General features: G+C 36.4%; 2 protein-coding genes across 7 annotated transcripts in view; one reads left to right on the forward strand and one right to left on the reverse strand.

Moving 5' to 3' along the window:
* Positions 1-6434, forward strand: part of LOC110111447 (RGS1-HXK1-interacting protein 1) — a 23118-nt gene extending 16684 nt beyond the window's left edge. Inside the window, exons 5-8 of one of the 2 annotated variants that reach the window (XM_020843348.2) lie at positions 5022-5158; positions 5262-5326; positions 6007-6065; positions 6147-6434. In XM_020843348.2, the coding sequence (XP_020699007.1) occupies positions 5022-5158; positions 5262-5326; positions 6007-6065; positions 6147-6236 (351 nt within the window). In that variant the 3' untranslated portion in view covers positions 6237-6434. The remainder of the gene's footprint in view (positions 1-5021; positions 5159-5261; positions 5327-6006; positions 6066-6146) is intronic. The other variant, XM_028699926.1, reaches the window with a different exon arrangement.
* Positions 6435-9188: 2754 nt separating this feature from the next.
* LOC110111427 (nuclear pore complex protein NUP214) overlaps positions 9189-15829 on the reverse strand; it is a 33197-nt gene continuing 26556 nt past the window's right edge. For 4 of the 5 annotated variants that reach the window (XM_020843317.2, XM_020843316.2, XM_020843315.2 and 1 more), the window contains 4 exons: positions 12918-13269; positions 12097-12385; positions 10217-11974; positions 9189-9492 (listed from right to left, as the gene is read on the reverse strand). In XM_020843317.2, coding sequence (XP_020698976.1) covers positions 9398-9492; positions 10217-11974; positions 12097-12385; positions 12918-13269 — 2494 coding nt within the window. In that variant the 3' untranslated portion in view covers positions 9189-9397. The remainder of the gene's footprint in view (positions 9493-10216; positions 11975-12096; positions 12386-12917; positions 13270-15829) is intronic. The other variant, XM_028699927.1, reaches the window with a different exon arrangement.

Consider the following 15829-nt stretch of genomic DNA (forward strand, 5'->3'; position numbering starts at 1 on the left):
AGAAATCAAAGAAAATAGAAAAGATACAATTGATCCTCAATTCGAGAGGAGGATCGAACTCTCCCAAATCTCTAGATGCCGCTAGAGCCCAAAGAAAACCTAAATCTACAAGATCTCAAATTTCAGGCAAATTCAAGATGCTCAAAACCTAGGAAAATCTACTATTTAATGCATACAATTCAAAAGGAATTTCCTAAACAATCCCTACAATCAATTTCCCTCCTAAAATCCATTTAAAAACCTTCCAAAAACCGTCCCGCAAGGCGTGCGTCACGCGCGGCTTCCGCTCAGGCGGAAGCTTTCTCCACCTGTTCGCGATATTCTCCTGTGAACCGGTCCCGCCTCGACCGGCTGGACCGGTCCTGTGGACCGGTCTAACACATCCACAATAAAAGGATGGACATTCAGTCCATTTGATGTAGGACTACAATTATTGCAATGGTTTTATTAAGAATTTGCACAACTGATTGATTATAGAGATAACAACTAGAACTATTAGCAAATAAAATGATGAATCAAAACTTAAGAGCGGTCACTTTCGTTTAGGCTAAGTTGCATGTAAGGAGATTTGAATCAACAAAATATCATAGGAAAAACAATACCATGCAAAGTAGTAGTTTTCAACGAAAATCCCTAGTATAACAATAAGATTAAAAGCAAGTGAATGCACTCAAACCCTTACGTTTACTAAGCTTAGCAGAATCGGGCAAACCCGACCGTCATGACTACATTCAAATCACAATAAATGATTAGACTTAAGAAATACAAGAAAAGGAAAATTAGAAGACCTTCGTCAAGGATCAGTTGCAATCCTCCACTCGACGATCTCTAATTGCTCTTCGATAGCTTCAACTAAGGTGTCCAATATGCGTTCTATGTAGTCCTCAACCGTATGGTCGATCCTTGGGTTGACGTCAAAGAAGGTTGAATGGAGAATGTGCACGAAGCCGTGTTCGTCGTACGCAAGTCCGTAGTCAGTATCGGGATCGACCATTCATGAATGCTAGATGATGAATTCTTCCAACGATTGCTAGTAATCTTGAACTCCGTTGAAGAGAAAGAAGTTTCTCTTAAAGTGGAGATGATGGAAAGTGGCCCGCCAAGGGGGAAGGGAGAATAGGGAGTTTGTTTTAGACTTGAGAGAGGGAAGGGCTTAAAACTTGAAATTAATTTTAGATTTTGGCAAGAAGGGGTTTGCAATTTGAAACAATTCCAAAAGGGGATGAGAGAGGGGAGGGGCGGCGGAAAGGGTGGGAGGGATTTAATTTAATTCCAAAAGGGGAGATTTCCTTTTGGAAATAAATTAAGGGGCTTAGGGGATTTCGGTTAAGGAGGTGGGGATGATATTTAGAATTGTTTTCAAGAGGGGCTAGAGGGTTTTAGGAAATAATTCCAAAATCTCCCCTATAAGAGCCGGCGACATTAAGAGCTAAGGGGAGCAATTAATGAGAGAGATTAAGGCTTCTTAATTTGGGTTTAAGAATTAGGAAATGAATTAATCAAATCCAATTTGAATTTGAATTTCAAATAGATTTAAATTAATAACTTTCCTAAAATAGATGAGATAAATTAGGGAAGCATTTTGAATTTCAAATTTAGTTGATTTGAATTTCAAATTGATCCCAAATTAAATCCAACCAAATTAGGAAACCCAAGGATGAAGGGGGAAGTGATGGGGCCGTTAACCAATGTAGAAGAACTTATGTGGTGGTGGTGGAGAGAAGGAGAAAGGCTTGGGAAGGGAGAAACCGTGGGTATGATGGGGCTGGCGGTGGTGGAAGGAGAAAGGAAGAGATACGAAAATAGAACCACGATCCCGACTCGTCTAGGTTGGTGGGTGATGCGTGATTCTCCCTCTCCTAGAGATCTCTCTCCAATTTCTCAAGCTCTCACAAAAACTCATGCAAGGGGAAGGAATATTTTAATCAATCATTCATTAACTTGCAAAGAAGAACAAGGGAGCTATAAAGCCCCTTACAATGACTCAAACATAAAGGACGACAATGCCTTAGGGCTTACATACGACATCCCTTAATAAAAGGGTACAACGGGAAACTAAATAAAGCAAATACAATATGACATCAAAAAATAAGAAAATATATAAAACAAATAAAAAATACAATGACTCAATCGTGGTCGTAGATCGGCGGCCACGTCTCTGATAAACCTTCCATGATCTGATGTCCCCATCACCATTCCATCACTATTGATTAATCGAAGTCAATGCTATTGTTTGAAGTGGCAGATACCACGTCTTTGAAACTTCGGCCATATGCATCAACATCATAAGAAGGCACAATTTCCATGACAGTCTATATATAGCACTAGATTCTGATAGCTCTCAAGATTTAAACTAGGGAGGAGTAACAACCACCAATTTTATGCAAGTCTGTGATCATTTGTTTGATCCCCATTAACTTGATTGTTGGGACCCACAAAAGATGGTTTTCTCAATTTAAGATGAGCATTAAAGCAATTGAAATATTTGTGATAAAAATTTTTGCATGATGAACAATTGAAAGATATGCCCTTAAATTTAACCTTCTTTTAATAACCACTTGATGAGGAAACTATTCAAATATGCCTCTCTAAAAGAATTGTAATGCCCATTTCAGCATCCACTTGTAAATGTGTACCAAAAATAGAAACAAAAGGATATAAAATAGATTGGTTAAAATACTGAACTCAAGATCGTGGAAAAATAATCCAACTTGGAATTATTGGTCATTTCTCAGAAGTTTCAAAGTGTAGTTTCCACTTAAGCACACATAGAAGAATCTACTGGAATATAGCCTTGATTAATCTACTTACTAAGATAATTTGATGCCTCAGTCAATGTGACCAATAGAGTAATCACTAATCATCAATTAAATATGAATCAAATTTGAATCTATGAATAATCTCAAGATTGCGATGAACCCAGGGAAACTCTTCCCCACTATAGAGAAGAAAATGGAGCCACAAACTTAGAAATTTCAGCCTCAGGTGATGGTAAATATAAGCTTTAAGTGGGGTTAAATTGTTTGGTTTGTGGAAAGATAAGCTATTATAAGCTGAGAGATTATTTTATTTCATTTTGGCGTAAGCTCATTTTCTAAACCTATCATGGCCTTCTAATATTAAATAAAGCATGAATTAGTTTACTATTATAACTTAATTATGATGAAATTTAAAAAAGAAAATGGATTTGGCAATGGCTTGAAGGGGGATACTCAGTGGCAACAGCAGGCTGTAAGGATAACCACAAATTATAGCAAAAAGTAACGTAGCAGTAATTGTTGGAGAAGCTGAGAGTTTTGGAAAGAGGAGTCGAAGAAGCTGAGCCAATGAGTTGTACAGTGATGGAAGGAGTACATGGGAAAGAGACAATTGAGCGCGTTCTTCTTATCTTTTGGTCCACTTAAGTCCTAAGCCAATAAAAGCGATCTAAAAATTATGTCTTAAGATATGTCAAAATAGCTTCTTTGATTGCATTTATGGGCCTAAGTCCAATCAAACAACCCCTATGTCTAAAGTCAGTTGTATTTTCCTAGAATTGTGGATGGAATACAAAAGCTTATAAAGGGCTTTCTAATTGTGTAGGATTCATTTCAAACAGTCGTTGACATTGTGGTAGACTTAAAATTTTTTGGGCACTTCCCAGAAACATTATGAAAACAGGAAATATTATTATGTGCGGACGCCGAATATGTCCGGAGGTGAATGAGGAGGTGTCACATCGATTGTGTGCATTGCATGATGTGGCACCTCCTCATTTGCCTACGGACGGTTTCGACATCCGCACGTAATAATTTCTCTGAAAACAGACACCATGCAATCAATTACACTCTAACTCTAGCTTGTATTTTAGGTTCTTCTTTTATTATTGTATCCCTCACTCGGTCACTCCCATTTGATATTATTGTCTTACGCATTCATAAACTTTTTACTTCGCTAAATTCAACCCTTTTAGCACCAACCTCCTAGAACGTCATTGATTGTTTTTTTCATTATAAATTATGATATTCGGCAAATCTTGAAAATGGATGACGATGACAGACACCAAACAGTAGGATAAGCTTGCTGAAATGAGCGGGAAAGTATGGACTAAAAATTATGTTTTCAATTTTTTTTTAAAAATGATAGATGCAACATCGAATGCAAAAACTAGGTTGCGATTGCAGCATGATGACGCTGAATAGTTTCGATCCATGGTTGCTTCCTTTTTGGCTCACCTGAAAATATTTTCAAATTACATGGCAGTGAACCTGAATAGTGTCGTTGGACTATTGAACATGGAATACAAGACCAAGATGTTTTCATTTGTCCGAATCACATCATCTATTTTGATTTTAGCTGAATATAGAATGCCCCAAAAGATTATGCAAGTGGTATGTTAGTTTTTTTTTTTTTTAAGTGCTTTTCTGAATCCATAAATATTCAAGTTCTCAGGATAGCTTGGTCACCGATCAAGTCTGTTTTCGTCGGGATTAAAGTCTGTACTTTAAAACATATTTTTCTTGAAATGATGTGCCTTTTTTGTGGCTGACTCTACATATCAAAGAATTACTTGCGGCTGTATTTCTTCACACTGAAATCATAGTTAAATTTACAATGGAAATAACAAAACCTAGTCATAAATTAATTGAAATTTAATAAATTTTTTTGTTTTTTGTATAGATCTTTCCTAGTTTTCATTCTTTTTTTTCCGCTGAATATTTAAATAAAAATTTAACTCTTCATAGATTACGATGGAGAAAAAAAATCATATAACTGGCCTGACTTAGTAGGATAAAGGCTTGCTTTTTGTTGTATTTCCCAATAGCCTACGCCTTAGTTATTGCCCCCTCAAAACCTCACTCACCCTCAGAGCAGTTATTAGGCAAGCAAAATGCCAATAAAGAAAGGTGCAGACCTTTTTTTTATATATTCTGTTTACCCCCCCATTTTCTGGCATACCAAATAATTTTTCCCACCATCCCTTTCTTTTTATGCTTTGATGGTATGGCCTGATAATCAAATTCCATTGAATTTTTCAATAGGCACAACTTAGTAAGGTTGACTCTGGCTTGAAAGAGCTTGGCCCATCTGTTGAAAAGCTGAAGAAAGATAGCAAAAATATGATTTTGAGAGCTAGTTTTGGAGAGGAAGAATTGCAGCGTGGCCGAACTAAAATAAGGTTTATCGGGTCTCATTTTGAAAAACTATCTTCCCTGGAATTATAGGAGACATGATAGCATTACTGATCACTAGTGACTGTTTTTTTTTTTTTTTTTTCATAGGGATGCAGGTAAAGAAATCCAAAGGCTGGTCAAATCCATTTATAAAATCGAATCACAAGCAGCAGGTGTGAACTGTGTAGCTTATTATGTTGGTTATGTTTAGGAGTGAAAAAGATCTGATTCAGTGCTAGGTCATTTGTGTCATGGATAAAAATGAGTCGATTTTAAGCCGGCTCCAATTTGTATTGAGCCAGATTGAAATCATTTATCTTTCCTTGTTTATTTTTTTTAGTCTTTTCCAGCCAGCTTGGTTTGATCAGTCCTAGTTCAAAAGATGGGAAAATTATTAGGTCCGGACACCGGACGTAGAGATAGGTCCTGACGTCAATAAAATGTCGACATGTGGCGTGAACACGTGGATATTCAATATGTTTAATATGTCTGTGGAACTTTAAGCCAAGCGCACCAAAAACGCAACTAAAGTGCAACTAAAGCGCAGTTAAAGCACAGATAAAGCGCAAGTAAAGTGCACAAAAAGCGCAACTAAAGTACACTCCACGTGTCAAGTTTTTAGTGGATGTCCGGAAGTATCTCTACGTCCAGTCTCCGTACATAATAATAAAGATGAGACCTAGCCAGAAATTTGATTCATGATTCTGCTCGTTTGGCTGGATTGAAACATGATCCGAGCCACAAATCAGTTCAAAAATTTTTTTTTTTTTTCGGGCTGAAGTATGAACCCTAGTCATAGTTAGATTTTTGAATCCAGACATTTTTTATTCTTATTAAAGAATTTGATCCGCAGATGTGATTGATGGATTGCGAGTAATACCTGGCAGAGATGCCCTGAAACTTCGGGCTGAAGTAAGTTACAGATTTGAAGAGTTCAGTTTCAGAATAATGAAGATTTTTTTAGTTTCTCATTCCTAATTCAATTTCATGTAGATTGCTTCAATGACTTCTGATCTGAGACAGCAGAGGCGTGATCTGGACAGAAAAATCTTGAAAATATCAGAACATGGCATCCCTGTATGATTAAACGCTATCTTTCTGTCCTTTGCCTCTTCGAGTTTTAGGCCGTTTTTTGCTTTGTGCACAAGAGAGAAGCTTTGGTAACTGACTCCCAATTTATCCATGAAAAGAAATTCTTCTTGTGTAATAATATAATGAATTAATATCTGAACGAACTTCCACCTTTCTGCTTTCAAGTTTTCCCTGCAGTCATTAACAGTATCTGATCATTATCGTTAGGACTAAATGAACCGAGCGAGTTGAGTAGGTGCTTGTTCATATTTGAACTTGTTTATTATTAGCTTGTTCAAGTTTTGGTTTGAGTTTGATTCGAATTTTTTTTTTGTTTGTGTTCTTTGATTCTTTTAAAAAAATTTATGCTCATATTTGAATTGTGTTTGATTAATGTTTAATTTGTTTATGTTTATTGAGCTTTATCAAACTTACTAATAAATAATCATCTAGAGCTTGTTTGTGAACATATAGGGAGTATTTTTGATCTATCAAACAAGCATGTTCATAAATAAATAAAATAAAAACAAATAAATAAATAAATAAATGAGCTCATAAAATGATTTTTCTTATAATTTAGCATGATCATAAACACTTTAAAACAAAAAATTCTACAAAAATGAACAGATAGTTCTTATTTTTGAACAAATTTATTATATTGAATAAAAATATAATTATTTTTTTTGTATAAGAAAAATTTAGTAGAATAAAATTAAAAATTTATGTAAAAATAAACAAAATAAAGATTTAATCAAATTTCCCTGTGAACTTATGAGTTTTAATTTATACGTTTAACATAACTGTTCAAGTTTATGTATTTAATAGTTTGAGTAATTCAAATATTATTCATATTTATTTAAATGATCATTAATGAGTTATAATTGAATGAGTCATGGAACGCACGATTTATTTACAGCTTTAATTATCTGCTTAGTAAATTATCTTATTTGCATGCATGGCATGCCTTATAATTATGTTAAACCTAACGAAAGATTGCCCAATATGTTGAAAAGTGAAAACCCACCGGAGTTGCAAAGGTTCTTATTCACGTTTTTTGTTAACCCGCTCTTACTAAGGCTTCGTTTGTTTTTTTTGTGCTTTTTTAAAAGACAGTTTTAAAAAACATTAGTTCAGAAAATAGAATTTTCTAACGGAGAAGCACATATAAAAAGTTTTCTCAAAATTGCAGAAAAATGAAAAAAGGAGTTATTGAGAACGTGATTTGACGAACCAAACAATACAAAAAAAAAAATCCTCCGTTTTCAAAAATGGAGAAGCAACAAAACGCTCAAACAAACAAAGCCTAAGGCTTTGTTTGGTTTACACCCGCATTTTTTTCATTCTTAAACAGAGGTATTATTAGAACGAAGAAGCGGGATTTTTTTCCTTCTTAAATTGATGAAAATTCGGAGTTATATCAAAATGCCTTTTGAAAAAGTGACGCAAACAAACATTAATACGGAAAAATTTACGGGCAACCAGATGAAGCCTAAGTTCACTCTGCGTTGGCGATGGTTCAGCAAAACGGAACTGAGCGATTATATTTTACTTGAATCTATTTGTCAAAGAATTAACTTTTTATTATTATGAGTTGTGAATGGTAAAAAATAAGTCTAAAATCTGACGAGTGCAACTTCAAATCATTTATCGATTAATATTATATTCTGCATGCCAAATACTACGTTAAAGTTCAAATTACGTGAATATGCATTTTTTGCATATCAGTTGTTTTAGATGTCAAAATTTGACGTAACCAAAAATCCAACCTTGACCCGATTTAAAAAATTTTGTATTCAGATCAACCTATTTGTTATACAAGTTGAGTTCGAGTTCAACAAACCAACCTGTTTAAAAAAATTGACTGGATTTGAATTGATCCAAAAATCCAAAAGTGATATGTTAAAAGATAATTAAAAAATTAATTTTAATAGGAAATTTCATGTTATATGATTTGAAAAAAGCTAAAATAAAACATTAAATAATAATCTCTATTTAATATTAAAGATAATTAAAATGTAAAATTTAATAATTATCTGCATTTTTGCAAGCTGGTAAATTGAATGCAAATAAACTTCTGCAGAATCATCTAGCCAGAGCTAATTTTCAAGCAATTCAAGCTTTTTTTGGTTTACACCCGCATTTTTTTCATTCTTAAACGGAGGTATTATTAGAACGGAGAAGCGGGATTTTTTTCCTTCTCAAATCGGTGAAAATTCGGAATTATATCAAAATGCCTTTTGAAAAAGTGACGCAAACAAACATTAAAACGGAAAAATTTACGGGCAACCAAACGAAGCCTAAGTTCACTCTGCGTTGGCGATGGTTCAGCAAAACGGAACTGAGAGATTATATTTTACTTGAATATATTTGTCAAAGAATTATTTTTTATTATTATAAGTTTGTGAATGGTAAAAAATAAGTCTAAAATCTGACGAGTGCAACTTCAAATCATTTATCGATAAATATTATATTCAGAAGAGATAAACGATAAAAAGTATACTAAAAAATATTAAAGAGTAATTATTGAAGACATTTGAATTATCCTTAACAAAACTAAAAATTTCTTATTACTCTTCTACAATTCTATCATCACAAATCCATTTAATATTACAACACAGTGCGTATATCCATTATTAATTTATCATTTTTCACATAACATGCTGAATGATGTGTCCGACAATTGTCCTACACACTCTACTTTGATCTTATGAAATTTGCAGCTCACTTTGATCTATTGGTTGAGAGCTTTGACTATCAACCAAAATGATTTGTAATCAAGTCCTGTGTATGTTATGTGTGTGTGAGTTTGTCTTAAGTTTCGTTTGAGACGGCTTTCTTACTGCTTCTTAAAGTAACTTTCTAGTATAAAAATTCTAATTTTTATACTAAAAAACTGTTTAAAAAACAGTAAGAAAGCCGGCCCAAACGAAGCCTTAATTGACCTAAATATCCCCCAATAAAATATTATGAAATTTTAGACACAAGTCATTTTCCTTCCAACTATAAAACATCACGCACACAAGCAGTGAAAAGTATCTACTTTCTATTTAATTGGATGTGCCAATACTAACAAAAAATGTAGAGATACAGGGCAGCAGCAATTTCCTTACCTCATTACTTGAGACTATATAAGAAGTTTAAGAAGGCAGAACCTTGAGATTATATCACTAGTACTACTTCCTCATCTGCGTTAATAGCTCAGCTGGGGGCCTTCCAGCACTGGAGTTACCAGCACCAAACGCAATGCTACTAAAACCTCCAAAGCCACCTGAACAAATGCACATTGCTTGTATAAAACCAAAAAAGTCAAATCGAATAACTCTTATTTAGTTTGATTCAGTTGTTGATCTATAATTTTAATTTTCTTTGAATTTTTATTATTGGCCTTTTTTTCTAAAATTGATCAATCAAAAATCAATAAAACTCATAAATTATAAGAAAAAAAATGACATAAGGATCAAAGTAAGTACTATTTACTTCATATGGAAAAATCATAAAATTTAACAAAGATTACATCATATTCTTCACTATACATATTATTTAAGCTAAATATGATTAAGGTCATTACTAAATTTAATTATATTTTGGTTCAATCAAAATTAAAGCAAACTAACCAAAACAAAGTTTGGTTCAGTTTATTTCAGTTAGGAAAATAAATGTAGGCTTCGTTTGGGATGGTTTTCTTACTGCTTCTTAAAGCAATTTTTAAGTGCAAAAATTTTAATTTTGTACTAAAAGGCTGCTTTAGAAAGCAGTAAAAAAGCCATTCCGAATATAGCCTTAGTTAGTAAACCCACCAATATTGGAGGCAACACCAGCAAAGCCACCCCCAGTGCTTAATTTTGTACCTGGCCAACTTTGGCTACAGTACCCTTATCCAATTTTTTTTCCCAAAAAGAAAGAAAAAACTACCAACATCTTATCAAATAATTTATTTATTGACCAGGTCAATCGTTGAGGAGATGGAGGAAAAATAATATTAAAAATGATACCTGTTGCTAAGCCACCACCAGAGCTGGCTCCTCCAAATCCTCCACCAGCACCAGTGCCAGCAAACCCACCAATATTGGAGGCAACACCAGCAAAGCCACCCCCAGTTGCAGCACCAGCAAATCCGCCCCCAGTTGCAACACCAGCAAAGCCACCCCCGGTTGCAGCACCAGCAAAGCCACCTCCAGAGGCAACACCAGCAAAGCCACCAGTATTGGAGAAGCCTCCGCCGCTTCCAGCAGCTGAAGCAAAACCAAACCCTGGTGAACCAGTACCTAGCTGCCGTGACTGCCCAAAAGAACCAAGAACTGAACCAAGTGCCTGTTGTCCAGATCCAAGCTGAGCTGGTTGTCCAAAGCCACTGAATCCACCAGAAAGGCCGCCGGTTAAACTTGAACCAGTGGACTGTGACAAGTGCGGCGATTGAGATTCTGGGAGATTGAAAGAAGGCGGGCGGAAGAGCAGCCCAGGAGAGGCACTCCATGAAAGCTGCGGACTAGCACTGCCTGTGCTAGCTGGCAAAAACGAACCACCAAAAGGATTTGGCTTTTGGGCATTGGTGGAAGGGGTAGCTTGCAATGCAAAACCGCCAAGTGATTCCAAGTTCAGCATGGAGTTTGTATCCAGAGCCTCCTCTTCCATCTCATCCTCTTGGGAAAGGTTAGCATCCAAGTTCTCCATGGTCATGATGCTTGAAGACGTCGCCATGCCAGACACAGTCAGTGGCGGAAAACCAGATCCAGCAGGCAACACATTATCATTGGTTGTTGACGGCAGACTGGACTTCTCTATCGGAGCAGGTGCTACACTGGTTGCAGGAATCTGTGATGTGGGTTGTTGTGACTTAGAATCATTTGTATTGTCAGTCCCCACATTGTCGCTGACAGATGGATGTAGACCAACTTCTTTTTTGGGAGGAAATATATCACTGACAGAGGCCTGTGATGTATCTGTTGTCAGTTTTGAACTAATTTTACTTGGAAAAGAACTAAGCTCCTTTGGTTGACCATCTGTAGCTGCCTTATTAGTTGTTTCACTTGTTTGTAATGTTGCATGTTCCAATTCAGAACCAATTTTATTCAAGGATAAAGAATCCTTGGATGCAGGTACCCTTGCCAGAGATGGCATAGATTTGGACAATATCTCATTTGAAAATGAAGTGGGAGCGTTAGATATTGTTGGTGATAAAAAAATATTTGGCGGCATAGAATTCCCAAACTGAAAGGATGAAAGACTAGAGGAGGTTAAAGAAGCAGTAGCCTGTGATATGGATGCTGATAAAGTACTTGAAGAAAATGTCAGTTTCTTGGTGCTTTCTTGTGTTAAATTAGCTTGAGTGCCCACTTCATTTTTTAGGCTAGTGCCTTGGTTTAATTGACTCCCTGTCTCAGTTGCAGATGTAGTCTTCAAAGGTGAAACATTGCTGGAGGTGAACTTCATGTGAGTGGAAACAGATGTTGGTTTGGATGCTAAAGCTGTTTTTGTTGCAGGACTGCTTGAATTGTTCAATGTAGATGATGCGCCAATGTTCAGCATAAATGGTGAACCAAACTTTACGTTGTTGTTGCTATTAGCGTTGCTAAATATTGATGGTGTTGCAAATGAGGATGGCTGAGTACCAACACTATGAAACAACTGTGAAGAAATTGAATTTGAACTCGTATTGGGTTCTGAACGCTGATCTGAAGTATCTTTTGCCCATCTAAATATGGGCTTGGAATGGGCATCTATTGCTATCTTAGAAGATTTCTCTTGAATACCTGAACAAGGTGGTGAATGGCTGGAATTAGAATGAAACTGTAGGCATACAGATGTGTAGTGCTTGCTAAGCTCCTATGTAGACTGGTTGCAGAGTTAAAAAAAGAACGATCTTAAATATTACCTCTATTTGGAGATTGTTCAAGGGATTGAGAGTTACTATGTGTTGTCTTTGACAGAAAAGATGCAGCTTCGTTACTTGATCGTTTGGTGATGCCAAAGTCTTTGGACTGAGAATCAAAGGCTTTAGAAGAGGCACCAATGCCAGACTTCTGGGCAATGTCAAAGGCCTTCACTTGAGAATCAAAGACCTCTTTAGCTTCCCTGAATGCTATATCTAAATTCGATCTAACCTGTTCCTTTGTAGAAGTCCTTTTTATTGTGGTTCTTGATGGTTCAAAATGTGCCCAATTCTGCAGAAGAGATCATATAATTGTCAAGTGTAGGCCAGATTCTACCTGGACAGATTTTTGCATTTTTACATACGACCATATTCTGATGGCCTGCTTATTTTTCACCACAAAATCTGTCCATCTTTCCATCAAGTCTATGCGCCGCACATTAAAGATCGGGATAACAAGACCAAGTGATATAATATTCAAAGATAAAGTGACATTCAAGCAAATAGTGCAATTACTACAAAAACTTCTGTTCAATTAATTCAACTGAAAGCTAAATTTTTTGCTTAAAAATCTTTTCCATTTATAAGAATTCCTAATCAATAAGCATAAAGTAGACATTCAGTTATAAAATACATAATCTAACTAGTCTAATACAAAAAACTAGTAAGAAGCCAATGTGCCCCAATTACATCTAAAGCATTACCATCAACGAGGCTAAATATTCGGATGGTTTTCTTGAACTGACAGAATTTGCATTATTAACCAGTTGTAATGAAAAGTTATATAAAAAACTTTTAAAGTGGAACATGATGAGAAAAATTACCTTGTCCAGTGAGCCTCTTTTTCTCCTCGCAGACTCTAATTTGCAAGCGTTCACATCGTTTGGAACACAGTTCCAGGACTGTTCCTTCAAGGCTGACGCTGATGACGGTGAAGTTTTCTTGGAAGAATAGGGCAATAGGTTGGAACTTTTAAGATCTGGAGACATGAAAGCATCAGTTTTGGGATCAAGGCCAATTGATTCAAATAACTCCTTAGTGACATTTCGCTTTTCTGGAGTGGATGAGCTTATATTTAGCACAGCCATCTGCTTTGAAAGGCATTCAGAGAGCTGCTCAGCAGCTGACAGTTGGGAGTTTACGGTACTGTATACACTATGCAATGATTGAGTTCCTCTGCAAAAAGAAAATTCATTAGAATCAAGCAACACCCCACAGTTTTAACATTTCATCAATATAGATCAGAAACAAAGAATTAACGTTAAGGAAAATATACTCGGTTGGGGCCCCTTGATTTTGCATGATATACAACAACTAGATTTAAAATTCAAAAGGTAATTCATTACAAGCTCTTCATCCTAAGGATTATGAAACAACAGATCATTCCATAAAATCTTGAGTCCTTTTTTAAGCCAAAATACAATTAAAAATGAAATATATCTTAGGTCTTGTTCGGATCATAAAGTTTTCGTTTTGTTTTATTTTTGTTTTGATTTTATTTAGTTTCCGTTTACACTTAGAGCAAAAACATATATATTAAGATGATCTACATATTTTCTATTTGCAGAATCAAGAATGTAAAAATTGTTTGGAATCAAAACACAAAGAGACCAAATATTTATATATAATATCAACAATAAATAATCATAACTAAATAATAGTTAAACCATAACTAATTTAAGTTAGCATGCTAATGATTAATTAATAGAAAGGTATCAGGTTAATTAATATTTAATTATACGAATTTTGGCTAATTATCACACAAAATCCGAAATGATTCCTAATTAACCATAAAAAAATATTTAATTTCTTTTTACAATAAGTAATTAATTGAGAAGCATCCCATGCCTAATTAACATAATTTAATACAAGTAAAACCTAAGTGAATAGGAAATTATTAATTAAACCAATCAGTTATTAGTTGAATAATTATTCCATAATCAATCAGGTAAATTAAAACTACTAAAATATTAATGAATCTTACTCAACCCTATTTAATTGTGAAGGAGGCAACCCCTAAGACGGCTGAAAAAACCTCACTAAATTGTTGAATCAATTGTTGTACTGAAAGAGGAAAATCCCCACCTTTCTCTATTATGATCCCCTCCAGCCTATGTAGTTCCATCAAATAACCTTCCCCACATCATGTATGCTCCTCTCCTTAGTTTTAAGTGATATCATGGCTTTGGTGAGCCCTGCATCTCCCATGATCACTACCCTTCTCCCTTCCACCATCAGCTCCATTGTCAATGCTCCCCAATTGACCATGGTGTCTCACAAGGCCTGCAGCCACTTCATCCCCAGGTTGACATCAGTACCTAACTCAGATGGGAGAAAATCCTCCATTACTTGAACGATTGAACCCACTGTATGATCAACACTACTCCCCTACATAACCCCTGACCCATCTCCACCTTCCCTATACCAATCATCACTCCATAACACCTTGTATCCACAAATGTCAGCCCCAATTGGTCTACGACCTGGTTGGAGATGAAATTATGGGCAGCCCCACTGTCAATCAACACCACCATCTCCCTATATGTTATTTCCCCCTTCACACATTCATGTTATGATTCAGAGTGAATCCCACCACAAAATTCAGGGAGACCTCCATCACAACAGATGCAGCTTCCCATACTCTCATCTCCCTCTATTTCCTCGTCATCACAGACGGTGAGAACCTGAAGAGTTCAATCGCTACACTTGTGCCATGGAGTATACTTCTCATCACATCTGAAGCATAGTCCCTTTGCCATCTTCTCCTACATCTCCCTCTCCGTCAGTCTTTTGAAGTTCCCCCCACTTCCTTCTCCTGTTGGTTTCTCCTTGGGAGTCTCATTAATGTTGCATGATGCAGGCCCCTTAGGTGCTAAAAGAGTGGTCCTCCTCCTATAAGACCCCCCTGAATTGCTGCTCCTAGCTCCCCTCTCATGATATCTCTGATTTTCCACCCGTTGTGCCAACTCCATGGCCTCTCCCAAGTCACGAGGCCTCATGACCTTCACTGCATCTCTGATCTTTGATTTGAGCCCATTCAAGAAGTTCAACTCCAATGTCGTCTCTGAAAATCGCTCCACTCAACTGGCCAGATGCTCAAATCTCTCTCGGCAGTCTGCCGCTGATCCGCCCTGCACCAGTGCAAAGAATTGATCATAAAAGTCTCATCCCCTGACAGTTTGGAAACATTCTATTAAACAGTCTTTGAACTCTCTCTAGCTCCGAAGGGGCCTCCACTGGTACAATGATAGTTCATTCCCCTCCAAACATAGGCCGACTGCTATCAATTTCTCCTCCTCCGTCAGCCCATTCACGGTGAAGTACATCTCCACCTTGTAAATCCGCCCATGTGCATCTTCCCTTCAAAAAATGGACATCTTCAGCTTCCTCACCTTCTGATCTCTCCCATTTCCCCTTATTTCTCCAGTGCTCCCCCCCCCCTAAGTCCCCTGATCTTCCCTCCTACGTTCATACCCAAACCCTTCTTCATTTTTCCCCCTCTTTTCTTCAAAATCAGCACCCCTTCTCCTGTACTTCCCTTCTTTTCTTTCCCAACCAACATCTCTCGAGTCTTGCCCCCCATACCCATGTCTTCCTCCATACCTTCCACCTTGTCCCTCCATGATTTCCACTTCATCATCCCTCCTACGACAATCAGAATTTGTCATTTTCCCCACCGGTTATTTTGCCTCTAATGCCGCCGTTTGAATTTGATTATCCAATAACTTATTCATCG

Source organism: Dendrobium catenatum, unplaced genomic scaffold (assembly GCF_001605985.2).
Source record: "Dendrobium catenatum unplaced genomic scaffold, ASM160598v2 fragScaff_scaffold_1414, whole genome shotgun sequence".
NCBI lineage: Eukaryota > Viridiplantae > Streptophyta > Magnoliopsida > Asparagales > Orchidaceae > Dendrobium > Dendrobium catenatum.